Below are 27,974 nucleotides of genomic sequence, written 5' to 3' on the forward strand. Positions count from 1 at the left end.
TGTTACACAGAAAAATCAGGTGTAAATAAGTCAGAGAATGATTTTACCCTTTCTGCTTCATCCAAAATGTAAGTTCTGCCAAAATTAAAAAATCGCAAAAAATGGATTGTAGTCTTTTCAGAGTAGTTGTAGGTTGGAGCAGAGCACATTTTTTCTAAATAATGTGTCACCAGGCTTTTGCTTTCGCTTGATAACTCATATCCCAAAAACAGGACACTGAGGTGGGCTATTTTAGATTTTATTTTAATTAAATTTGTAGCCCAGGTAAGCAAATCTCACTTTTATTTTGTTCACGGTAGCCAAATGTTCTATGAATTCATCGTCCGTCAGATACATATAATCTAAATTGAACACAGCCTCCTCATCAATACTTTAAAGTAACTCTGTTACTCTGGTTGAAAACAGCCTAGGGTGAGACTTATAGCCTTGTGATAAATGGCAAAATTGACGCTGAGACCCTAGCGCAGAGAATGTGGTTAAATATCTACTTCCAGACGCTATATTCTGGCAGAAAAACCATTTGAGATGTCTAGTGTTTTGTATTTCTTCCGCGGATGTATGTCGTTACAACGCACACTTTTACAACGCATGCACTTACAACGCATTTTTTACAATGCAAAATCCATTACAACGCATTCCATTACATAGCATGACACTACAACGCATTTTTAAAAACTACCTTTACAACGCATTCCATTACAACGCATACTACCTTTACAACGCATACCATTACAACGCATAATATTAAATTACATTTAAGGTAAGTATTAGATAGTATAGGGGTAAAAATTACTTTTCTAACTCCAGGGGGTGCAACAGTAGGGTAAGTGTTGGATAGTATAGGGGTAAAAATTACTATTCTAACTCCAGGGGGTGCAACAGTAGGGAAAGTGTTGGATAGTATAGGGGTAAAAATTACTATTCTAACTCCAGGGGGTGCAACAGTAGGGAAAGTGTTGGATAGTATAGGGGTAAAAATCACTATTCTAACTCCAGGGGGTGCAACAGTAGGGTAAGTGTTGGATAGTATAGGGGTAAAAATTACTATTCTAACTCCAGGGGGTGCAACAGTAGGGTAAGTGTTGGATAGTATAGGGGTAAAAATTGCTATTCTAACTCCAGGGGGTGCAACAGTAGGGTAAGTGTTGGATAGTATAGGGGTAAAAATTACTATTCTAACTCCAGGGGGTGCAACAGTAGGGAAAGTGTTGGATAGTATAGGGGTAAAAATTACTATTCTAACTCCAGGGGGTGCAACAGCAGGGTAAGTGTTGGATAGTATAGGGGTAAAAATTACTATTCTAACTCCAGGGGGTGCAACAGTAGGGTAAGTGTTGGATAGTATAGGGGTAAAAATTACTATTCTAACTCCAGGGGGTGCAACAGTAGGGTAAGTGTTGGATAGTATAGGGGTAAAAATTACTATTCTAACTCCAGGGGGTGCAACAGTAGGGTAAGTGTTGGATAGTATAGGGGTAAAAATTACTATTCTAACTCCAGGGGGTGCAACAGTAGGGTAAGTGTTGGATAGTATAGGGGTAAAAATTACTATTCTAACTCCAGGGGGTGCAACAGTAGGGTAATTGTTGGATACTATAGGGGTAAAAATTACTATTCTAACTCCAGGGGGTGCAACAGTAGGGTTAGTGTTGGATAGTATAGGGGTAAAAATTACTATTCTAACTCCAGGGGGTGCAACAGTAGGGTAAGTGTTGGATAGTGTAGTGTAATATTATGCGTTGTAATGGTATGCGTTGTAAAGGTAGTATGCGTTGTAATGGAATGCGTTGTAAATGTAGTTTTTAAAAATGCGTTGTAGTGTCATGCTATGTAATGGAATGCGTTGTAATGGATTTTGCGTTGTAAAAAATGCGTTGTAAGTGTAGTGCGTTGTAAAAGTTGCGTTGGAAAGGTTGTTTCCCTTCTTCCGCACGATGTTATTCATCAATGCAGCACTGTGTGTATTCCATACTGCAAATGTGCATGTGGATGAATTTAAATATCTGTAGTCCAAGACTAAACTATCTCAATTGTCGGGTTTTATTACGGGAAACAAAGGATTATTCATAGAGGAGGTGCAATTCTCTATTACACCCTGGTATTCAAGTTGAACTAAGATCTCTCTGACTTCATTCTTTGCGTCAAGTTTAATTGGGTGCTGTCTCCGAGGTTGATGGATCGTTCTTAATGGGATCTCGTGATGAGGAGACTCATCATCCCACCCAACATGATTGCAGTACAGAGCAGGCGCTAAAGCTGACACACACTCCTGCGCGTATACATTTTTAACTGATTCTGCTAGGAGGTCGAAGAAAGCAGGTAAAATTATTTCTTCCCCCATTGGGTACTTCATTACGAACTCAGGTGGCCGATCCTTTTCAGCCCAAAGAATGTCTTAAGCATATATCTGGTCCTCAACCTGTCTTTGTATGTCCCTCTCTCTATTTGGAGCGTTCTTTTGTGTAAACAATGTTTGACAATTATTCTTGTATCAGCTGTTTCCATCGTGATATACTCATTCAGCACTACTACTTCCAGAAAATCCAACCAGTTCTGGTGAGTGATTGTGACTTCTGCCATGCTGTCCAGCATTGTCAATGCCCATTCCCCGTTCAGAACCAGTGTCCTCAGCAGGCTGGGCATTTCTGATCTTAATCCCTACTAGCTTTTAACTTTATAATTTAGGTTTTGTGGATTTTTGTTTATCTTCTTGTTTGATGATGTAGGTAAAGTGCGATGTCTCCCTTTTCGGCATGACTCGCTCGTCTGATCTCTGCTCTGACCGTCCTCCTCTCTCCAAGCATTTCTCAGATTGATCCTGAAAGGAATGAGAGTAACGTGTATCAGTATCCTGATATCTGTCAGATTTTCTAATATTATCACGGTTTCTGAGGTTGTATCTCTTTTCAGTGTGTTCCTGTTGAGGAGACCCACTCCGTGATTGTTGTTTATTTTGTTTATTATTTTTTTGTTTACTGTCCCATTTTGTTTTGGGAAGAATCGGGTGCCTGCTTAGAGTTATCCTTTTCAGAATTACCCTTAAACACTGGTTTGCCAGGTCTGGCTCCCATATTATCTCTTCCCAGAGAAGCGTATGTTTCTACGATAGTCTTAGGTAACTTTCTCTCCTGTTGTATATGTAACGCCCTGAACGTCTCAGGATCGTTTAACAGACACGATAATGAGAACGCAACCACTTGTGAAGGTTTAGTTATTTTAATGAAGGCAAAATAATACAAGGAATAAACAAAGGTTATAGTCACTGGAATCCTCCAGGCTAAGTACGTTACCAGCCCACAGCACGGATGGTCCTAACCGTCCTCTGCATATACGCCGATCCCGGCGTATGCCAACAGAGGGCAGAAATGAAATGGCCGACAATGCCAATCGGTAGGCTGTGAGGGGCACGAAGAGTGTTGGGGAGAATCGAGGAGTCAGGGAAACACCCAGCCGGGGTCTCTACCTGAAGGGAGCAGCCGCTCAATCTCTTCCTCAGACTGCACCGGGACGCGGAGTCACCTCCTGGTGATGCGTCACCGATACCCCAATCACAAGCAAAGAAGACTGAACCGAGAGCAGCCGCTCGATCGATCCTGTGGACTTCCGAGTCTGTAACGCGGCAAACACCTCCTGGTGTGCGTTACAGCTGGCAGTCCCTGTATCTCTGGTCGGGCTGGGAGTTACGACTCCAACCAGCAAAAGCGCCACTGCGCTTTGACTCAGCCGAGTCAAAAAGCGAAGCTCAATGGTTATCCGGTAGAGCTTCCGGGTCCTTCACAGGTGACGATGGGGCAAGACACGGCCCAGGGAGTAACGACTCGACCTACCTCCGTTCTTGCCTTACTGGAGCACCACTCCGGAACACTGCTCTTCACTAAGCAGGTACGTCGGTGTAAACACAATATCCGACAGCGTTGTACCTCCCGGTTCCTCCCTTTATAGGGCGTGTTTTCCTTGAGTTATGTAACAGCTCTCCTGTTTACATAAGGGCGTGTTTTCCTTGAGTTATGTAACAGCTCTCCTGTTTACATAAGGGCGTGTTTTCCTTGAGTTATGTAACAGCTCTCCTGTTTACATAACCTCTCAACCGCTAAGCATCCTGGGAGATGTAGTCCGTTTTCGCTGGTTACCGTTTTCCTCCCCTCGCATGACAGGAATTCTTGACAGTATAGGAGTGAATTCCCTCAAGCATTGACGTATGGCCATTGCGGCTGCTCCCCTTGTATGTTGCTTAGCATAACTGCAGAAACTTGGGCAAATTTGCCTATTATTTTCATCTTAAATTCCAGGGGTGGTTCAGCCCTGTACTCATTCTGTATTTGTTTCAATACATCTGGTATTAACGCTATTGAATGGGTACTATGAGTTCTGGTGTAAAGTACAGGGAAAACTGTACCCAAAGTGGCACAATCTTCTATCGGGGGAGCCTTCCACATTGGCAACTATTAGAATCCTGTGTTTTTCCTGTGGGCCCATATGGGGAAAAACCGCTTCAAGCTGTGCTGTTTTTGTGCTATCCAGAATGGTACTTATTCCCGACTGGTGGGAATCTTTCCCATTACGTCATTCAGCGTTTGAGGGCTGATACCCATGGTAGCCAATTGAGGTTGGGTAGCCTGATCAGCCCTCACAGGTTGAATTATAAGTGTTTGCATTATGAACTGTAAGATTACTGTAAATTTTCACTAAATCTTGGTATAGTGTGCACATTTCTGCTGCTGGTTCTGGTGTATACGAAGCTAAGACCGGCCAGGTCGCTCCTTCTTTACTGAGAGGACTGAGTCTCACATTTTCTACAGCTTGGGGGATGGTGCCTTTCAATCAATTTATGTGCTCTTGGTAAGTTAATGGGACTTCTATGTCCACGTATGGAAAGTATTCATCTGGTGTCTCATCTTCAGTGTAAGTGTGAAACAATTTTGTGCGTGCATCTGCAGCTGGGAATCTAACCCAAGAATAGAATACCTCAGTCCTAAATGCTTTGTGTGCCTCAACCATGAAGGTAACATCTCCACCCGTTGTCGGGAGGCCATGTTATAATAATTTCATTGTAAATACCTGTCTGCAATATTCTGAAATATTTAGAGTAGCTAATTGTTCTTTAACATCATCAGCTTGGTCGGTCATTGTTAAATAATGAGAAAGTATTTTGTGAAAATGAATTTACTGAGATTTTGTTTGTACAATATGGGAAAAATCTTTAATCTTCCAAGCTTGATAAACCCTACAACCAATAAATAGGACCTACCTACTAAGGATTCCCTTCCCCACTGCAGACGTTTCTGCTTTAATGTGAGTAGGGGTCTCTGAGAAAGCATGACTGAACTACTATTTATTGTTTTTATAATCTGAACTATTTATTTTCTTTTGTATGCTTTTATTATTCACTATGTGTGATATCGAATAAAGCTCATCTTGATGACTGAACTACTCAGATCTGACCATTAAATAAGTGCCTAACCAACGTAGGCGGTGCCATGTCGTGTAGTTCCTACTAATCCGTAGGATCTGTGCATTGTTTGGACAACATAAATTAAGGGCTTGGTGCCTAGACTGGTTCTGCACACCCCACAGGATATGTTGGCCTATAGGCCAGCTAGCTCACAGTGCCACTGTAAGCCCCCCCAACTTACCAGGGAGTGAACAGTTTCTGGCAACCACTGACGCCCTGATCACTCAGGGATCGTGGAAACAGTACAGAATCTTTTGCTAAGTCATTCATGCTTCCTTTCTCCCGGAGAAATATGCAGAATACACAGTGGAAGGTTTTCAATATTTTTATTGAACCAATGTTATTCTTGTATAAAATACATGTGCTGCAATAATTAAGAGACAGAAGCAAATAAAGGATATTATAAGCACCAAGAGAGTGAACAGTAGATCCATTTCTACCATTGTGCTGAAGCAATGACTATATGTAGGCATATATGCAGTATGGTGATGTAAGGCACGCCTTGTAGTGCCAGAGGCACTCCCATATATTGGGACCCCGTGATGACCTTTGACTGCCATGGTTTTAATTGACTTTTGGTATTTTACTTTACCCTAGCCTGAATGTACAACATCCTGTTTCCTGCATGTGCGCTTTTTTTCCTAGAAGATTTCTTTCATGTCTCCTTGTAGCTGCAGAGTGAGAATATTTTCACAAAGTAGAACAGCCTTGCCAGGAACAGAACATGTGGGATGTGCATTTGAAAACATGAGAGAGAGAAAGGTGTGAAATGTACTTCTCTGTCTCAAAGTGATATGCAGTGTAGTGTTCTATGCAGTGATGCTCAAATGTGCATTATGTTGTACATTGGGAGATGAAGTCTTTAGTGTTATAGGCAGTGGTGCACAAATGTGCATTGTGTTGGACATTGGGCAATTTTATGAAGTTCTTACTATTGGCTTTGACGTGCCTTTATGCCATCTTAAATTCTGACTTTGCCTAGCTTTGCGCACACAGACAGGCCCCCAGATCACTCAAGTTGTTTAGGCTATTTACGTTCAAGGTTGTTTTTCTGTACTTTTGGAGATTGTTTTCTTTGCTAAGATAAGGGCTTGGAACATGTTGGACCGAGAAGAATTCATGAGAATTCCTTTGCCTTTGGAATGCATGCATGGAGAGTGGCCAACTCCAGTAAGTTTCTTTGGTGCAGTGGAGGTCCTCTCGGAAACTTCTAGTACTTTGAGATTATAAAACTGGGGTTTGTGGATTTGGAAAGCGGGATTTTGGACCTCCATGGATGCGGACGCATCTACTTCAGTGTAGGAGTTCCTGGCTTGCTGAGTCTCTTGATCCCAGCTGTGAATCCCCCAGTCTGGAGTGGGCTAAGATGCAGTGTTTGCAGCTGGTGACGTTTTATTTTTTTTATTACTGGCAGTTGATGTGCGAGTGTGTCTGTGTGCACATTCAAGTCTCCAGTGGTTATAATCACTGGATGTATTTAGTGTATACAGCTTTTTGATTACTTGCATTTAACAGTGCTTATTTCTTGCAGTGTACATCCAGTATTACCTGCTTGTATTTTATTCCATGCATTTAACAGTTGCATCTGCTTACTTATAAGTGTGTTATTATTGCCTGTGCATATATATATATCTGTACATTTGAATGTTGTTCATTTGACATCTTGGAACGCCTTTCTGATAGAGAGTGTTCCACAAATAAAACCCCATGCTTTATTCTGAAAACTGTGAGTGAAATCCCTTTCCAGGGGTTTTTATTGCTTCACCGTGTTTGCGCCTCCATGTGGGAGTGCAGTATTTTCTATTTGGGAGGGCGAAGCAATACACCCCTACACTGCAGACCCTTTTCTAAGTGCCTAGAGGGTGTATGGGTGTAGAGCCAACAATCCCTGCAAGGGATGATCCAACCCCATTTTCTGATCAGTTAGAGTGAAGGACCCGTCTTCGTCTCGAGTTGGACACCCCTCACGGATTGTCAGACCAGTACGTGGTGGATTCTCAGCATGCGCGGACCTTTAGTGTCAGCAAAAGTGCCTCCTCTGCCCATCTATTGGGATGCCTATTAGTTATAATAATGGGTGGGTAGACCTAAGGGCGGTCTGTTAATTTAGGTCTCCCTGGACACACCATGCCGCTTGAAGGAATTACCAACTGATAATGTTTGCTTGCAGGCTATATCATTCTCCCAGGGGCCGGTAAACTTGTTGTTGTTAAACTTTTATAATGCTAATCCCGTGCATCCAACTGTTTGTAATATCAGCAGGATGGAAACTTTTCTAAGGAATATTGCCATTAAGGCTTCCCTGAAAGGCTATCACATGATTGCAGGAGATTTTAATATTCATCTTTACGGGGACCTAGATGCAGGCGCTATAACCAGCATAGGATGCCCTCGGATGGTGGGCTTGCATGTTGAACACACCCCACAGGGAGATAGACTTAATACCCTAACCGATGAGTTTGATTTAATCATGTCAAGGACCATGGAGGCCCAAGGTAGGAACCACTTACACCCGACATTCACTGGAAAGGGAAGCTCAACGCTCATTGATTTTATCTTTGTTTCCAGCCCCTTCTTTAAATTTCTACTAGATTTTTCTGTTGAAGACCGCATTTATTGCGACCATAACCTGCTGTGCATCTCGTCCATCTGGCCTAAGTATCGGAATTCCCATAGGGTAGTTCCCAGGGGTACACAAAGGGCAACAGATCAGGGCAGTAGGCTTAGGTGGGCTCAGATATCCCCGGATTCCTTCTATGAGTCCCTTATGGCTAAGTGCTAGAGGGAAATCGACATCTGTACAACTGGATGTCATTCTCTACCATTTCACGTACAATTGGACACTTGCTTGAGGCACTACCTATGTCCTTGAAGGGTCGAGCCACGAGTTGGTTTGACCATGGCTGTTCCCGTGCGGCCAGGAACCTGAGGGGTGCATTAGGCACCATCCCAAGGGGCCCTGCTGTGGTAACGATGTGCAGAGGGATATATAAAGCTGAATTAGCAAGGCATAAGGCCGAGCTAATGGAGGAGGCTTGGAGCAAGCTCAGTGAGGCCTGTAGCCTGAAAAATAGTACCCAGTTCTGGAGTAGTGTCAACTGTCCTTTTCTGACAGGTGAAAACTCCGAGGCCTTAGATGCACATATCACAAAGGAGGAATTTGGAAGGCCATTTCCAGGATATGTTCAGCAGCTCAGCAGACGTAAATCAAGCTGAAGTTGGAGGGAAGTCGTCCTTTACTATCACAGCTGAGGAAGTCAGCAAGGGTATAGTAGGGTTATCTAGGAACAAAGCACCTGGACCCGATGGCATCCCTCTGGATCTTTATCTATCTAATCCACAGCTATGGGTGCCAATCCTTACCACAGTTATAAATGCTGTAATTTGCGAGGACCTGCCTAGTACCTGGTCCCTTTCCATCATAGTCCCGGTCTTTAAAAAAGGAAATGGGGACAGTACCCTTTCTTACAGGCCCATATCCCTATTGGATTCGTCTGTAAAGGTGTTGGGACGTGTCTTGTTGGACAGGCTGTCCACATGGGCAGATAACAACCTCTTAACGGATATACAATATGGTTTCCACCCAGGGAGGTCTACAATCGATCAATGTCTGAACCTGTATATGATCGTTAGCAAATATACTATTGCTCGACCTGACAGTATATATCTCGCCTTCATGGACTTGTCCACCGCTTTTGATCGTATCAATAGAAATAAGCTATGAGAAAGTTTATTGAGCAGCGGTGTGGACAACGAGATCGTCCTTTTCCTACGTGAGCTCCATAGGGACTCCAAAGCGGTGGTACGGTTCGCGAAAGATGGTCAGGTTAGCCATCAATTTCCAATCCAGAGAGGGGTGCGACAGGGCTGTATCCTGGCCCCTTTCTTATTTAACTTGTATATCAACGATCTGGAGAAAGTACTGGTCGATGATCAGGTGGACTCCCCCCCCCAAACCCCCCCCCCCGCCCCCGCCAGGTGTATGGCATGATCTGTCAGTACTACTGTATGCCGACCACGTCGTCCTTATGGCTAGGACAGCGAGGGGCCTTCAAACCCTACTCAACTCCTCTGTGAAGTTTATGGAGGACCGAGACCTGTTAGGCAACAACTCTAAATCATACGTGATGGAGGTGGGGCCAGGTACAAGGAAGTTCTTCAACTTCAAGGTAGGGTCTACATGGTCCCTAAGACCTGTGCCTTCTCTTATTTGGGGGTCATGCTGGATGCTAAATTAAATTGGGGCCCCCTAAGAAGCAAAAAGAAAGGGGAATTCCAAAGGGCCAATGCGGCAATTTTTACGTGAATAATAGGGTATGTCCTATCCGTCAGACCAATTGTCGTTTCGACCATTATCTTACTGGCTCAAAGTGTGGGGGAACAAGGGGACTGCCTTACATAAAGACATCATAAGGGATTGTATGGCCCTTGATTATGCCCACCATATCCCCTGGTTAAAATATATTGGGGAAGGGTTCAGGACTCTTGGAAGGGCGGACCTCTTTAGTGACCCGGATACTATTACCAGGAAGGATTTAGTCTGAGCCAAGGAGTATTTTTATAGACTCCGGGGAGTAAAAAGGGAGGAGTGCTAGTTAGTGAAATCAAGTGCGTCCCGCTTTTACTTTTTTAGCTTTGCTCTCAAGGTCTACGGTATGGTATGTCCTTGGTTTTTTAAAGGCCGCAGTTTAGATCTAGCTGTGACTAGCATTCTGTGTTTTAGGCCTTCTGATTTTTCTCACTTATTTTTCTTTAAAAAATGTGTCTGATAAATTTATATGTTACTTGACGACTGCTGATGTTAATTGGTTGAGGGTTTTTTGTATTTTCGTATTAGTGAATTTTATGGTTTTCATCAGAAAAGCCGAAAACAGTTTATTATTGAATGGTTGATGTAATGCATTTTTAAAGTACTTTTCTGGAAATTGTGAGTACAGAATTGTGTTTGCTAATGCTGAAATAATTATGTTCATTAAGTAGAATATTGCTGTAGGATGTATGATTGAACTTCAGCTAACCACAACAAAACACCCAGGCCCACATTCCCAGATGTGGGGTAATATTGTATCAGGTGCTAACAGGGTTTTCAAAAATGTATTACAAATAGCATTCAAATTTACCACTCACTTGGAAATTTTTTCCTGCTCCTAATATACCTGGTAAAAAGCCTGGTGGAATTTGAGACAGAAAACGAGATTTCAATTTTGCAGCTCAGAATTGGGGAAAACGTGTGCTGCATTATTTCCCATTTCGTCCCATGGAATTTGTTATAATAATACCGCATCAGGAAAAAAGTTTCTCACAACGTTGGTCTTTCATCAAGTTGTATTACCTTCCCATACTTCACCACAAAGAGGAATGTATGTGAGCATCAGGTACACCAGTAGGCCACACACAACCATCTTACCCTCCACATTAGGCATCATCATTCTATAGTTGAGCATAACATAGGGGTCACAATACGCTATAATGCATCACACTCCTTATAGTAGTACAGGGCTCAGCACTGTTGAAAAAGCCTCCACCATTAACTTCTGTTTTCTTTGCTTTCCCACAGTGGTATTTTTGGTGAGCGCCTTCCTTTGCGATACTACCTGTCATGCGGAATGGTGCTAAGTGGACTTTTCACTGCTCTCTTTGGCTTGGGCTTCTTCTGGAACATTCACTCCTTATGGTATTATATCATTATTCAGGTGAGATGGCTAATGTTCTGTTGAGCACCTGCTGCAGTTTTTTCAATGTAGATGTTTCTTCTGTTATACCGACCGTTTAATGGCTGCTTTAAACAGAAGTGTTAACCAGGGACGTTTGTCATTCCACCAAAAATAAATCTACAGTTTGGATTGTCCTCTACCAAAATGTCTCTGTGTATGGCACTGCCTGAGTGAGGTTCATTAATATATCCCCTGAAAATCTAACTACAAACACAAACATTGGAGAATGCATGTGCACACATTAACAAAAGAAGAGAGACTGGAGAAGACAGAGACCAAAAGAGAAACTAATAGAAATGGAAGAGAAAGAAGGGCTGAGTCGTATCTAAAAAACAGATGAGAGGGATCATCATGGAGGTTTGGAGAGAGGATGTATTGAAACATATACATGAAGGGATGACCCTACCATTGGATAGAGAGCGAGAGAAGGAAAGAGATCAAGAAAGAGATGCACAACAAAGAGAACGATAGTGAGATTGAGCAGAAAATAGGACGGAAAAAAGCGATAGAAAGAGAGAGAAGCAGCGGGCGAGAAAGATTGTACACACCACCACTTTTGAGAGAGTGCAGAGGTGAGGATGTAGACTGCAAATGCAGAAGAGAGCGGAGGATACTACACTAGTAGGGAAGAACAGACCGAGCGCTGCAATGTATACATTTTGAGTCACTGCACCAGAACGAGGTTGGGTAGAAACATCCGTTACAGAAGCGGTTGAAAGACTGATTACGGCAGCTGAAGAAGAGAAAGAAAGGGTTCCTGGATGTGAGCAGCTGTTGTTTCAGTTTGATAAGAAACTGACTTGCACTCTTCTTATAATGGAATTACTGGCAAATAATATAGGCCTCAACAAAACAGAATTGCCTCTTGCAAGTGTTCGTATTTCTCAGTGATACTGAAGGAAGTGACCCGATTAGGGCCACCCGGGTCACTAGCGACCACCTCCTTAGCCTTTCAAACCAGTGAAGAGCCAGTCAGACAGTAGAGAATACAGCCAAGTATATTTATTCAGGTACACTCGAGCAGTGTCCAGTCTGACCAACCTCCTGGGATTGCTGCAGAGGGACTGACTTCAGCAAGCATGGCGATACCTTATGTATAGTTTAGAACTAATGATGACACACCCGAACTGGAAATTTCCAGCCGAACCAGCTACACTAAGAAGATACAGAAGGATAAGTTTGGATCCTGAGACCGGGCACACGCTATCTCTGTGCCAAGGTCGTTCTGCCTGCGCCCATCGCTGGACCAGTGGGAAAGGTATGCATAACAAGACAGGGTATTCATTAGTACAACGAGGTCCAACCTTGAAAAAAACAAAATTCACTGTGGCTGTTTCTAGCAGAGATGGAGAAAAGTTAGTTTCGATTATGGCTCAAAATGGCGGCTGAACATAAAATGGTGCCGTAAATGCTAACATATCAAAGCAAAATGAAGCAACACAACAAAGGCATTTTATTTTATTCCAACAGACCCTCCTTTTAGCATTTGCTAGACCATTTTTCACAGTGGGGGAGGAGGACATTATTTTTCATATAAGCAAGAGGACATCAACACTTGGAGCAATCCACATACTCTTTATCAGGGATAGAAACTGCAAGGTAAAATATGACTCAAAGGTGCCCTCGTCAATCTCCATCATTTCCTGAACTACCTTCTGCAACATAATTACTGTACTTGCGTAATGAACTGGTATCTTTGGCTTAGGGGTGAGAGCTTTTACGCAAGTTGGGAGACAATGAATACAAAGGCAACATGTAAACATAATACCAGCAATAGCAACGAGAAAGACAAGGATCTTCCAACCCCACATCACCAATATATTCCAGAACCACCCCGATAGTGTCCAAATTCCTGTCTCTTGGTGTACTCAGCTGATAGCCTATGCAATTTATGTATGGCGGAATAAACATTGGGAGCGTAATCAGGTATGTACACACAATAGCTGCTGCCAATGACGCCAGAGGCCCCTCCCCTATCTGGGAGGATGACGTCTAACACCATTCTGTTTTGCAAAGTGACTAATCTCGTAGCCTGGAGCTCAGCTGTAATGTTTGTCGTTGTCCCAGCCGTTGTATTGATAACTACCTCAACAACTCTGGTGAGCTGACGAACTTGAAGACTATTGACTATGGGACCCCAAAAACGGAAAAGGCCTTTTGTCGCATCCTCAAATGACTGTGCAGCTGTATCTGTCTGATCTACATCCTTTGGGTCAATGACCCTTTTATCCCGGGCTAGGTGGGTGCTCCTACGTGGCAACTGCTGATCTTTGTGATAATTGGATGGAGTAACATATACAAGGGGAAGGAGGAAAGAGATAACATCTACCTGACCGTCCCTTTGGAAGCCATACATGAGCGTGGGATCCACAGACAAAATAAACATTAGGGGGCGATAGTAAGGGAGGACTCTCAGTTGTTCTCAATTCCTATGTGGAATTTCATCTACTCTGTCCCCTGAACATAGAAACTAGCTGTTTTGTTGACCACTGACACTGGTATTGGCTGGTCCTCTGTAACATTGGAAAGATTGGAAATACTCAGATGTTAAACCCCTGGAATTCAGCAATTTCAATTTGAAGCCATGCCTCATTCTTTACACTTTTTTATGCGTTCATACAGAACCTTAAAAACAATATGCAGAGCATCTCTTGTCCTGCCTCTCCTTCAGAAGGAACCATGTGATGGAATTGTACATTCTGTACCATAGTGTGAGAATCAGCATGTGTCCTATCCATAGTAGAGAACTGGGGATGATGAGGTACCATACTGAGCAATTCAAACCAACCTTCACAAATGCTGATGTATGACAGTGGCACGGACAACAAATTATCAACTTTGAGTCACTGAGGGAAGCAAGCCACAAACCCAGCAATTAGTGGTGTGGACACATTATGAGATCGGTGTAACATTTGTATAAAAACATTCTCAGTATAGGACAACCTATGCGTTGCCTTGTGTGGAGCCAAAGTAACGAAAACGTGTTCAGGAGAAGGGAGTGTTGTACCAACCAAAGAATGTACAGGATACTTCTCATTCAGAAACCAGGATATTCCCAATACAATTATTAGTACAATCACAACTATTGATACAAAAACTATTTTACTGTTTGTGTACCAACCCCGCACTGGATGTGGAGGTGCAAATGGCTGTTCTTCCTCAGTAATAGGCTGACCAAACGGACACATTATAAAGGAAAAAAAAAAAGGGAGGGCCGTAGCAAAAGTAATAAGAAAGGCAATTGTTCCCAGTGTCTGTCTGAGACTCACTGGTACAGGCTCCTATTGTTCATCAACGTTGGCGCTCTTGAGCACTAGCAGTGGAGCTGCTCAGTCCTAGCTCTTGAAGAATCCCACACTGAGCAGGATAACGCACCCCCCTCTAGGAGGGCACATTCAACTTATCCTGTCCACTATCAGAACAGTGCACTAATCTCACCTCGCCCTAAACTAACACCGTTGGTACTACAGCAGAGTACGCCCTCACTTGCACAGTCCGTCCCTGACTAATCTGACTTCTCCTTTGGTGCACTGCTCCTCCGTTGGGGGTGCAAATTGTACCAAGTGAAAAGGTGCTCAGGCACAGAGGGGTCAGTGGAAAGGGGCTCAGGCACAGAGCGGTCAGTGGAAAGGGGCTCCTTAATGGCTCTGATCTCTGGAGGAACTGCCGCATTTAGCACTTCATTATTTTCGGCATCCGTTTGGGTCCATGTGAAGAAAGGAGGACCTGCTCTGGCCCCCTCCACCGAGGCTCCAGGCTCCTTTTCTGCTGAAAAGTCTTGGTGAGGACTCAGTCCCCAGGCCGAATATTGTGTCAAGACCCCTCAGGTACTGCAGTAAGTGTGTCCCTGATCTGTTGGTGAATAGAACGCAAATTTTAAGTTAACTGATGGAGATAATCTGTCAAAAATGGATACTCAATTGCAGAATACCTACGCTGCCGCGGGACGCTCCAGACATTTGCCGGGCGTCCAAACACAACCTTGTGGGGTGACAATCCTGTTTTAGAGTGTGCTGTTATTCTTGTTGACAAAAGAGCTAATGGTAAAGCATCTGGCCACTGTAACCCTGTCTTCGCCTGTATTTTTGCCAACTTAAGTTTGAGAGTACCATTGTACTTCTCAACCAAACCTGCTGACTGCGGGTGTTTTGTAGCATGAAACTTCTGTTTTATGTGCAAACCATCACATATTAGCTGTGTGACCATGGCATTAAAGTGGCTCCTGTTATCACTCCAGATTAAATTGGGCAAACCGAAGCGAGGACAGAACTCCTTCAGGAGTATCTTTGCTATCGCAAGGGCTGTATTTTCTTAAGTTGGGTAAGCATCAACCCATTTACTGAATGCACAGATAACCACCAACACGTACTTCAAGTTATTGACCCTATCTAATTCCATATAATCAAGCTGGAGGACCTCCTAGGGGAATGGTGCAAAATTACCGGGTAGTGTAGGGGTACCTTTCCCAGGTTTGTGCATCATGCACACCATGCAGTACTTCACTCAATGGGTAGCAGTCTTGGATATTTTATCATTCTGCCATACAAGGTCTAACTGCCTGCAAATACCCTTAGCTCTAATATGGGCTGGTCCATGAGCCATTGTGACTACAGGAAGAACATATGCATCTGGCAACATCCATCTCTGCTTCCCTAACTTGTCAATCCAACATCCCTCATCATTCATGTTTGCTGTACTTTCTTGCCACACTGCTAATTCCTCTACCGTGACCTCACTCTGTATCTCCTTCCCATTTTCAAATGTCTCCTCAAACATGGAGAAATCGGGCACCCACCTGGCGGGACCTGCTACAAACATTCTTTTCATCTTTATTCGGGCTGTTTCCTTAGCTGTCTGATCTGCAAAAGCGTTCCCTTTTCCCACATTATCAGTAACTTTCCTATGGGCGCTGCAATTCATTATGGCCAATTTTTTAGGAAGTGTCAAAGCGGACAGAATCCTATATATCTGAGGACTATACAAAATGCGTGTCCCGTGGGAATTAAGGAACCCTCTCTCTGCCCAGAGCCACCCAAAATTATGGGCGACCCCAAAGGCGTACTGGCTGTCAGTATAAATATTAACAACTAGTCCCTCAGTCAACTGGCGGGCTCGAATTAGGGCAACTAACTCAGCTGCTTGGGCGGACTGATAGGGAACTCATGAAGTGTCAACTATTGTGCGCAGCGTAGTGATTGCATATGCTGCAGTGATGGTGCCATCTGGTAATTTGAAACAAGAGCCATCGACATATAGTTCCCCTTGGGGGTCAGATAAGGGAACATCAGTCACGTCTACCCGTCCTTTCGTCTCTTCTTCCGTTCGGAAGATACAATCATGTATGTCCATCCCTCATCCTCAAAAAGGGGTGGGGTAGTAACGTGGCTGGATTCAGAGTGGCATAGCGTTTGATCGTAATGTGCTTTTGAAAGAGCGTTGGCTCGTAACTGCTCAGATGTGCTCTGGTGAGGTGCTGCCTCTTCGTCTTATTCAAAAGTGTATCCACAGCATGGGGTACCATGACTGTGAGGTCAATATCGAGATCGAGTCCTGCTAATTGTCGTATTTAGACAGCCACGGCCGCGACCGCTCTCAGACAGCTCGGAAGGGCTTGCGCGAAATAAGCACACGGCCATTGCTTATCCTCAAATTTTTGTGTTAAAACAGAAAGCGCACAACCAGCCGTCTCGTGTACGTACAGCACGAGCGGCTTGGTATAGTTAAGGTGTACCAAGCACAGGAGCCAAGCAAAGCGAAACCTTTAATTGCTCAAAAGGCTGCTGACATTCAGGCGTCCAAGGCAGGGGTTCGTGCACATCTTTAGTGGTTAGTGCAAGCAGGGGTTTTGTTAGTAGGGAATAGTTTGGTATCCATTGGCGACAATAGGAAGTAATGTCAATAAAAGCGCGCACATCTTTCTAAGTTCGCGGAGTAGGCATTTTAACAATGGTACTGATGCACTCAGGGGTCAATCTTCTACCCTCCTTTGACAGTAGGTGACCTAAATAGGTGACCTCCTGTCGACAATACTGAAATTTGGAAAGGGATACCCTGTGACCATGGTCAGCTAAGTGGAGCAACAATTTAACGGTACTGTCTCTGCAACCCGTTTCTGTGTCCGAGACGATAAGCAGGTCTTCAACATATTTGAGCAATACATTACCTGAGGGTAGCAACAAGGAACCAGCTGACCTTTCAATGCTTGACTATAAATACTCGGACTTTCTGTATAGCCTTGAGGAGCGTGACAGAATCTAAAACGTCTGCCAGCTAGGGTGAATCCGAACAGATACCTGCTTCCAGGATGAATGGGGATACTGAAGAATGCATTTTTCAAGTCAATGACAGAAAATAATTTAGCAGAAGAAGGAATCATTTTCAAGAGTGTCACGATGTCAGGAACCACCGGAAACTGGAGAATCACTATCTTGTTAACTTCACGCAGGTCAATCACAAAATGATAAACATTCTGTTGGTCACCGGAAGAACCTGAAGGTGTCCTTTTGAGGATGGGAAGAATAGCCTATTGCAAATATTAGCAGTCGTCTCCTCATGCACTCCCTTCTCAATCAAATCTGGCACAATTTGCATCATTGTTTGTGGAAAAACAACATAAAGACACAGACATACGATGGACAATCATTGAGAAGATCAAAGGCACAAGAAATCTACAGAAAAGACTCCTAGAAAGGGAACAACGCTGGGTGTACCGTCTGAGAACACATGAAAAGGGACTTAATGACTCTATACCGTGGAGTCAGCTTAACAAATAACTGCCCCTATTTACTTCACCTAACACCAAAACACTGAGTTACAGACACAATGTCCGATAACTTTTGTGATACTCTACAGCTCTGTGAACCCCTCTCCGAGACGCCGGATTGGTGATGAGTACTACAAGGGTAACAACAAAATACTACTAGTATTGTACCCTTGCAACTAAATAAAACGATGTTCATATGATTAGTCACACCTGTTCAAATCTGCACGAACATCATACTATCCTCGCCCCTACTTGCCTCCCCACTATGGCTCTGAGAACATTTTTGAACTGTTATTTTTGCGGACTGTCCCCGTGTCAATGGACCTCTTTCCGATACTATAATTAATTGAAATTATACATCGTGGCACAATCAGCTTCTTTTTATATATCAACTACGATGCTCGCTAACCATTGTTAATCATCCCTCCCCATTCACCTCGGTTCCTACACACGAGCATTTTAATTAGTACACATAGAACCTTCATTTTCCCTAGGTTTAGCCATCTCGAACCCGTCAGGTATATCCTGCGTCAAGTATACACAAACTACATCTCCCATGACCACGGCACCGCCACACGCCGTGACGCTCTACGTCACTTCCTGTAATCGAGGGGCATGGTCCCAATTAGCCCTCTGTTCCGGCGCGCTTTCCATGTTACTTATGCGCGAGTATGGCTTCACTCATTTGCGAAAGCCGAGGACCGGAACCAAACAGGTAGCAGGCAGGGCGACCGTTCTCAACTAAGTAAGTAAACTGATAAGCGCGAAGTCTCAGTTTTTTCTGGCGCGACAGCACTCACCTCTTTCGCCCTACCCTGTCGGATTTAAATACTGACAGTGCCACTAGGCCTGCCCTGTGACACACTCTTACTTCACGGTTCCCCCAGGACCGCCCATTCTGGCAATCTGGTCCTGTGAGATTCAGTCAACCTCCCCGAATTGGGTAATGTATATATGTAAATTCAGTATGAATGAGTATGGTGTATGCTTGTGTATTTAATTTATTTTATTAACTTGTTTTTCTTGAGTATCACTACACACTCGTAGACAGATCCTGGAATCACCTGGAACAAATACACTTCTTGTGAGCACTAATATTTGGAGACACCGTATGCACGCTACTTTCAATGGCAGACATCACGCTGTTATCGCTAGGATGCGAACCATTTCGCCACTCGCACAGTATGCCTGTCACATATACAACGATATGTTACAGTGATTTTTGAGTGGCACGATTGGAGGACACTCCTCCCAACGTAAGCATGCGCACGCAGATACACGCATGTCCACTTGCGGTTATCAGTATACCGTCTAAGGAGAAATGAACTACGCGGCAATTTTACTGCTGATTTATATTTTTATATGTTGTCTGTCCCGACATTTTTCTTTTCAGATGGAGCCTGGCAGTTGACATACATCCACTCTTAACCATATCACGTGGAGCAGCTACTCTGCCCTCACCATACTGATAGGATAGGGACACCCCATTACGAGTAATTACACTCACATAGGGGAGTTACTTTTTTGCCCTGAAGAAAGTCCTAGACCATTTTTTGGCCCCCTGTTTAGGACTGAAACATGTCGGCACTAGGGTCCTAGGACCATAATACTCCTACAAGACCCATTTTTATTTATTTTAATTACCCGGACAGACCCAAGAATAAAGGGACACTGGGGATCTGCCTGCGGTATTTTATCTAGATAACTCCCTCTGCCGTAAACATATTAAAAGCACTCCCAACACTGTGGTCGAGCCCACCCGGACTTCTAGGGGTCTGGGTGACCCGATGATGAAGCATGACACCACTAGGGTGTGTGAGGGTAACTTAAAGAAACACTTAGTTTCCCCACGACCACGGTTGTATTAGGCACAACCACTTCGAGGAGTTCTCATTTCTCCCCCTCTCCTTTCATTTTGTTTGATCTCTTCTCAGATCCGTTAGAGTATTTTTTGTGCATACAATTTGCATCAAAGCACGCTCACCTGCCTGTGGTATTTTATACTGGGGATTACGGGGTAAAATAGCACCTTCCTTGACACGTATCGAAACAGGTGATATCTGCAACAGACCCACATCCGTGTTGCCCGCTGCCCACAGTGTGTGTGGCACATCCCTAAACTCTGCAGGAAGGGGCGCATCTGTAGACAGACACTGTGTAGCACGCACAACATTAGGACACATTGTCATGTAGACAACCTCCAGGAAGCAGTATATTGTAGCGTGCAATTTCTTCAATAAATCCAAACCCATCAAATTTTCTCCACTATTAGATGCCAACAAAAATGGCGAATCCACCGTAAAGGGACCAATCGTCAGCGCAATGGGTTTGGAAATGGGGCTTACAACCGGTACACCGGAAAAACCTACTGATACATTATTATGGCCACACCGAGCCACCACAGGGACCGAAGAACGAGAAATAGAACTATTAGTTGCACCTGTAGCCACCAAAAACTCTTTAGCCAAACCATGCACGTCCGCACTAACATACGGACCGCGCTGATCTAGACTGGTCCCTCACGCTGTCCCTGGCTGTCCTAGCTGTTAGACATTCCTGCCACCTCATCCATGTCATAGTCATCATTGTAATACTGCCCACCCCTGAGTGTCATCAAAATAGTTCTGATCAGAACGAACCTGTGACGTCACAGCATTCTGAGCCCTGTCCTGTCCACCTGTTCCACGACCCCTTCCATAAGAACCTTGTCCTCTAGGGGCTGCCATCTTTTGCAAAAGAACTGGACACTCGCTACACCAGTGTCCCTCCTCTTTCAGTATGTGCACTGATTCGGCCCTAAAGGCATGGAGCTCGTGGGTCTGCTAGTGCGTTGAAGCTGTCGTGTCGGGCCACCGCGCCCTCTACCGTTCCTCTTAGAAGCCTGCTGTAACAACACTTTCGTCTTTAAATCTTTATGCTTCTTTCCCGTCTTCTCTTTCTCTTCATTTTCCCTGTGCTCGTAATACTGTGCCATATTCAAGATAACGGAAGGGGTAGAGGTGGACCAAGTGCTCTCAGAAGCCTGCAATCGGGTCGAAATCTCAGGAAGCAAATTGGAAACAAATCTATTGACAAACAGCCGCACACCACCTTCAATCAAATCCTGTCCACTATAGTCCATGAACACACCTTTAAATCGAGTAAAAACGTCTGACACACTCTCATCCTTCTTCTGGGGGCAAGCCGACAGCTTGTCCCAATCAACCTTCCTCGGAGGGATAATAGAATGCATATATGTGATAATGCGGCCAGGCAAAGCGAGTATATCCCAGGCCTTAATTTGATCCCGGGTACCACCCACCTCTGCAACATGGTCTTGCGTGTGTACTTGTCTACAAATATCAACTGGAACTAGTAAACCAAAAAACATTTCAATATCCGCAAGAGGCAGCTTCAGTCAGCTCCTTATAATAAGCGGTGGGATTTTTCCTAGGGTCAGGCAACTGAGTCTTAAGAGACAGGACTTCACTCCTTTTCCAGGGAGTATAAACCCATTGTTCACTTTCATCTTGGGCCACATAAGACTTGTCCATTTGTAATCGGAATTTCCTATCTGCACGTTCAATCCCTATCTCTTGTTTCTCTTTTTCATGTGCTACAGATTTCTGAGTCACTGTTTGCATTCTCCCTTTTCGGGACTCTTTCTCTGCTTTAATTCGTCTTTGTTTAACCTCCTTTTGCCATGTTCTGATGGAATCAAACATAGGCTGCCTACTTTTCCTTGCAAATAATTTCTCCTGTGAAAAGGCAATTTTCTGTTCATTAAAAGTGCCCATCAACGGTCACTGCAACTCTGCATTGTCCGCTGTATATTTGTGCCGTAGCGTACTAAACATAATAGGGCCAAGGCCATGCTTCACTTACATGTCAAAATTCGGCGTGTCCTCTGGAGGCGCCGGCTAACTTTCTTCCAGTTGAGCATCAGCAGAACAACGACAACAGGAATCCCAAAATTTACTACACCCAGGCATTTTTAAAAATATACCAAATTCGTTATGTTGCCCTGCGAAGTGTTCACAGACACTTCGTACCAAAAGCGGTCCTCAAAACCGCATCAAATCCAAAGGTGGTCCTCAAATCCCACCAATTCCAAACCGAAATGGTACCATATTCACAAATGACCAAAACAAACTCACCTGGTGCACAAAGATCAAACAAATGTATTCTCCACTGCTGACTCTTCGGACCAAATGGTCAGATCCAAGGGTTTCGCTGTTCAGGACCCCAGCCGGGATGACCGCTGGGTGAGGCACCGACCTTTCAGACAGACGGGGCAGCTGCAAGATCAGGAACTCTCTCGTGCAGGGATCCCTGGACGCCCGTCCGAACCGACGATGGCCCCGACCTCCCCACCCATCCTCTGGCGAGGATGGGTCGCTTGATGGGGTCCCTGTTTGGGCGCCAACTGATGGAAGTGACTTGATTGGGGCCACCCGGGTCACTCGCGACCACCTCTCAGCCTTCCAAACAAATGAAGAGTCAGTCAGACAGTAGAGAATACAAACCAAGTATATTTATTCAGGTACACTCGAGCAGAGTCCTGTCTGACCAACCTGCTGGGTTTGCTGCAGAGGAACTGACTTCAGCAAGCATGGCGATACATTATGTACAGTTTAGAACCAATGATGACACACCGGAACTGGAAATTTCCAACTTGACCAGCTACACAAAGAAGGTACAAAAGGATATGTTTCGATCCTGAGACCGGGCACACACTATCTCTGCGCCAAGGTTGTTGCCGGACCAGTGGGGGCAGGCCTCTATCTAGTGGGAAAGGTATGCATAACAAGACAGGGTATTCATTAGTACAGCGAGGCCCAACCTTAAAGAAAACAAAATTCACTGTGGCTGTTTCTAGCAGAGACGGAGAAAAGTTAGTTTCCATTATGGCTCGAAATGGCGGCTGAACATAAAATGGTGCCGCAAATGCTAACTTAGCAAAGCAACATGTAGCAACACAACAAAGGCATTTTATTTTATTCTAACAGTACTCATGAGGTCGACATAGGAAGGATATAATTCCTAGTTTTTTGAGCATAGGACCAAACTTGTGACTTTGTGAAACCTTCATAGCCTTAAATCTGTACACATTCAACAACACAACCTTGAGTACCCAGCTGGCTTTGGCTGTCCCTAGGTCTAAGGCAAGGTGGAATTAGTTAACTGAACCTTAGAGACCTGGGTGTTAGTGCCCACTGGCTCCGCCTTCCCGATGTCCAATAAGATGCGGGTCTCGGTCCTTTTGCCTCTATGCTCTTGGTGTGGTTTGGTTCATCCAAGGGGATGGAGTGTCTGCAAAGGTCGGAGACTTAGAAAGTCCTTCTGGTCTATTCGTGTGTGCAGTGGCCAGCCCGAAGTGACCTGCACTGCCCCATTATGCACTGATGATGGGATGGCGGAGTGGGTATTTTAGTCAGTTGTCACTTGGTGACCCTGTAGTGAACAATACATTTATGTTGCTCATACTAAGACATGTCCGCCGTGATTACACAATTCTTTCCTACCGCGAGGACGACCAATTCAAGCTGAAATTACAAAATCAATGTAAGGCACCATAGTTGTGCTACAAACCTTTAGATGAGCAGCACATGAGGTGACAGATTCACATGCAGCTGTCTCTCTCTGTGCTTTTGTAATCAATCGGGAAAATGAGGTGCATGTATACATTCAATCAATATCCTAGCAATTTCTATGGAATCATGTAAGAGTGTACTCATTAGAGAAGAATTATGATGGAGCCATATATTGCCACGTCCTCAATGAATGATTAATAATAAGGCTTGGAGGAGTTTTTAAGGCAATGCGATGTTTTGAGGACAGAAACAAAGGTTTATGGGCCAACAGGAGAAATGTGCAATAGTTCTTGTTGATAAACAAGTGAGAAAGCAAGGGAGGCGAGTAGTGGGACTGAGTTTGGGGGCAGAGAAAGAGAAATTAGGGAATGTAGCTATGAGTCCCAGTTGTAGTTTTGTCAGTCTGCATTTTTCTCCTTTAAAAAAGAAAACAATTGCATACATACTATTGGTCCTGAAGACCAAGATTTTTTAATGAAATAGAAAATAATCAGATGAAAAAACCGACGTGTAAAGTACAAAAAGAATAAAGGAGCAATATTGGTGGATAGTGTTAGTCTCAAGTTACTTTCCGTTCATCAATGTGTCCCATACTGTTCCTGTACTCTTCAAAAGAATAATTGGCAAAAGATACTTTTGGGCCCATTTCTTGTATAAATTGGATGTTGAGGTATGTTCTTATTCTGTTGGATTTCTTTTCTAATTGGCATGAGATTTGGTGGTGAAGAATGCTGTTTCACTGCAATCCTGGAGTCCCAAATTCCTGATGACCCCAAGTACATCCTGTTAGCAGGGCACGAGTGGGGGGTACACGCGGGTGGATGGCGTCCGCCCACTATTTTCACAGGGTGGAAGCCATCCACCCTGCCAAGAAGTTGGGCCCCACTGAAAAATATGCTGAATTCGTCCCGGTGTAATTTTCAAACACCGGACACATTCAGCAGCGCCTGCACGTTGTTGTCTGCTTTCGATCGCAACAACGTGCAGGCGAGGAGGGGGGCTTTCTTATTTAAGACTCCTGCTGGGTCATGGGCGTAGGAAGTGTGGGGGACATATGCCCCCAGATTTTGTAGTGGGGGGACGCGGGGAACAGGTGTGGGGGGACGAGGGGACAAAATGATTTCCCCTCTCTCTTTTCTGTCTGTGGCAGGGCCATTGGTATGTCACAGCGCAAGGGATTTGACGTGCTAATGGCCCTGTACTTGACCTGTGACCTGTGACCTTCCCTTTTGGTGTGCTGTAAAAGCTACAGGAAAGTTTTCACACCTCGCCCTCGCTGCCACCACTGCCTGCAGTCTGCACTTCCTGCACAAAGGAAGAGAGGTAGTTTGTTGATTGCTGACTGCAGGGCTGGCTTTAGAGTTGGTGGCGCCCAGTGCGACCATCTCGGTGGGCGCCCCAACAAACGTTTTTAGGTCTCGCTGAGCCAGCGCTTTAGCGCTGCTCTGGCGAGAGCTATAGAAAGCGGGATTTGGAAGTGCAAACAGGCCGCCAACTACAGTGCATGTGCGCCGGGCGCGCGCACCATTTGGCTGCCTGCTGATCACTTTCGCGCCCCCTTTGATGTTCTCAGTGAGCCGCGCGGCCACTGAGAACATCAAAGGGGGCGCGAAAGTGATCACCATTTGCCACCCCCTCCCTTATCCCACTTCCTGCTTGTTTATTTTACTACCCACCCTTCCCTCTCGGTTTCTTCTCGGCCCGTCTCTTCAATCTCGACCTAAAAACTGCTATGAGGCAGCCAGCGCCGGCCGCTTTATAGCGCTTATTTAAAATCACCCACAGCCACCAGATTTGTCAAAGTTAGCGAACTGGTCCATTAGTGAGTCCTATTGGCTTTGCCAAAGCTTGAATTTTGAGTGTACCCCTCCTCTGGGGTGTATGGCACTGTTCCTTAAAAGTGAGGGCACCGAGAGTGTTACAACACCATACCTTTCTGAGCACCGGTTGTCAGACGCCCTGCTCGCGTGAGCTCCGCTGCTTCATAGGAGCAACAGTTAAATGACATATTGCACTGCGCATTGAAGCTGGCTTTCAGTGGATGAAGCGCTATTCTTAGCCCGGGGCTGAGCGGATGTTAAACAGGGCTCGAAATTAATGTTTTAAAATCCAAATTCATGTCTTTTAATCAGCCAAAATCTACTAAATGTAAGATATTTATGAATAATTTGTTACTGGACCAGGTCCAAGATTTTACTTATCTGGGCATTTGTATTCAGCATGATCTGGGTTGGAAAAAGCAGGTAAACCTGGCATCTCTTAAGCACTCCCAACTCTCTGGTGCTTTAAGCAAAGAACATGCTAAATCTTTGACCAAACCTATTGATCCTGCACTTCGGGTGTATGATGCCAAAGTGGTTGGAGCTGCACTTTATGGAGTTGAGCTGTGGGGATTTGAAAATGTACATAAATTATCTTCCTCTGAAAATAATTTCTTTCGAAATCTAACTAGACTACCTCAGAGTACTCCCCTTTGTCCCCTGTTCTATGACCTTGGTATGAGACCGATAGCATTAATTGCCTCATTCCGCCCTATTCTATACTGGCGGCGTTTATGGGTCACCCCCGAACTTAGGCTTTTTGCTCTTGGCCTCATGGACATTATCAAACTGGACATTTGCCGAAAGGTCAAGTGGCTCCGTAGGATTTATGAGTCGCTTCGGGACCTGGGCCTAAAAAACCTGTGGGAGGATCCTCAAAATGCTTGCTTCCCCACTAAACAAGTCCTGAAGGCTTTGTACTGGGAAATGGTAGCTTCCCGAGTTTTCAGATCTACAGCACCGCTTTCACTATCAGGCATCTTCTTGGACTTTAAGGACACCATTTCCTTGGCACCCTTTTGGGATGATATTACCAATCCTTTGGACAGGAAGCTTTATTTTCAGTTCAGAGTTGGTAGTCTCCCAGTAAGAGAGTTTACATCTAGATGGTCCACAGAAAATGTTCTTAATTGTCCCGGTTGTACTGCATCTATTGAATCTGTTAATCACTTTCTGTTCCAATGCCCTTCCTATATAATCCCTCGACAGACCTGGCTTAAACCAATGTGCCGGACCTTGGGTACTAGAAATACCAAGGTGGCAGTTCGTATTTTACGGTCTGCTGAAACTTCACTTGTTTATATATCTGTTGCAAAGTTTCTTGGCAGGGCATGGGTGATTAGGAGCAAAATGTTGTCTTGATTAATTTTCCTTCCCGTGAATTGCTCAATTATTCTGTAAATATCTCTATTTATTTATTGTTTTAAACTATCCTAAAATATTTTAAAATGTATTGTCTTGTAAATGTATGGTATTTGTATGCTTTTATGACAATCGTCGAATAAAGCTTTCTTGACTTGACTTAAACAGTGCCAAGTAAAAGACACATGAATTCATGACACAGCCCAGACAATATTTGAAAACAATTTCATTTTAAAGGTCAAGCAACACTAACAAGGGGATTGCATCAAAAAGGCCATAAAAGTGGCAGCTGAGCGCTATACAACCCCAATGCCAACTACTGACTCCAGCTTTGTCCTATGCAAGCTGCAGTAGATCCCTCCCCCACCCACTAGTCCATCCGTTCCTTACTTCCTCCCTCTGCCTAGACAGGAATGTGGTTTGGATGGTCCCTAAACGCCCCTCCCAACATGAATCACAGCAAGCATTTGATTTCACTCAACACAGAGTAAGATATTTGCAAAATTATCCCCCTTTAAGTAGGTGCTAGCAATAACAAATCAGGCAGTGTAAGTCTCATTTACATGCTGCTGTATTTTTGTTTACAACTGCAAATCGGTTTTACAATTGACAGAAGTCAGTTTCGCACTCGAAAGACAGTTTATGCACATGGAAGTACAGTACTCTTAGGGGTAAATCTCTGTGGGTCGGAAGTGGGGGGTACAGGGCAGAAATTCACACAGCCACGTGTCTCTGAACGTGTTCATTTGTTTCTTCCCCAATATGTGCTTTTGTTTATTTTCGCACGTGAGGGGAGATTCATAAAAACCTATTCAGTATTATTAGTGGAAAGCTGTGACTGCCGCAGGTTTCCAAGTGGAACCAGAAAAGGTTTGTGAATTTGTAACTGGAAATCTGCACCCAGGCATGCTTGGAATCTTCTTGCTAGTGCAGATTTTTGAGTGTTTTTTGAAGAATCAAGCCCAGAGTATTTGATAGTTAAAGAATATTGTAATTGTGCTACTGAAGTTTATGCACGCGCATATTTCCAGATTTACAACTGTTGGGAATTCACTAAGGTTTCCAGGAGAGGACCTTGAATCCTCCGACAATCACAGATTTCAAGCCTCCTGTGCTGTCATGGACCTGAACCTATAGGTGCTCTGTAATCATGGCGATAGCTTTGTTGTCAGATGACTGGGCCTTTAAGTTATGTCCTCTAATGTATAGCCTTACTTTAAAAAGCCTGGGGTGGGAAACCTTTCTAACCTGATTGATAGTTATTCTGCAATCGGATCAAAAATTACTAAA

General features: G+C 44.3%; 1 protein-coding gene across 9 annotated transcripts in view; it reads left to right on the top strand.

The window, feature by feature from the left end:
* The window catches only part of SLC37A2 (solute carrier family 37 member 2), an 892,550-nt gene that overhangs the window by 349,986 nt on the left and 514,590 nt on the right, over positions 1 to 27,974 (top strand). For all 9 annotated transcript variants that reach the window (XM_085646069.1, XM_085646068.1, XM_085646070.1 and 6 more), the window contains one exon: positions 11,010 to 11,145. In XM_085646069.1, coding sequence (XP_085502195.1) covers positions 11,010 to 11,145 — 136 coding nt within the window. The remainder of the gene's footprint in view (positions 1 to 11,009; positions 11,146 to 27,974) is intronic.

Source organism: Triturus cristatus, chromosome 3_1 (genome assembly GCF_964204655.1).
Source record: "Triturus cristatus chromosome 3_1, aTriCri1.1, whole genome shotgun sequence".
Taxonomy (NCBI): domain Eukaryota; kingdom Metazoa; phylum Chordata; class Amphibia; order Caudata; family Salamandridae; genus Triturus; species Triturus cristatus.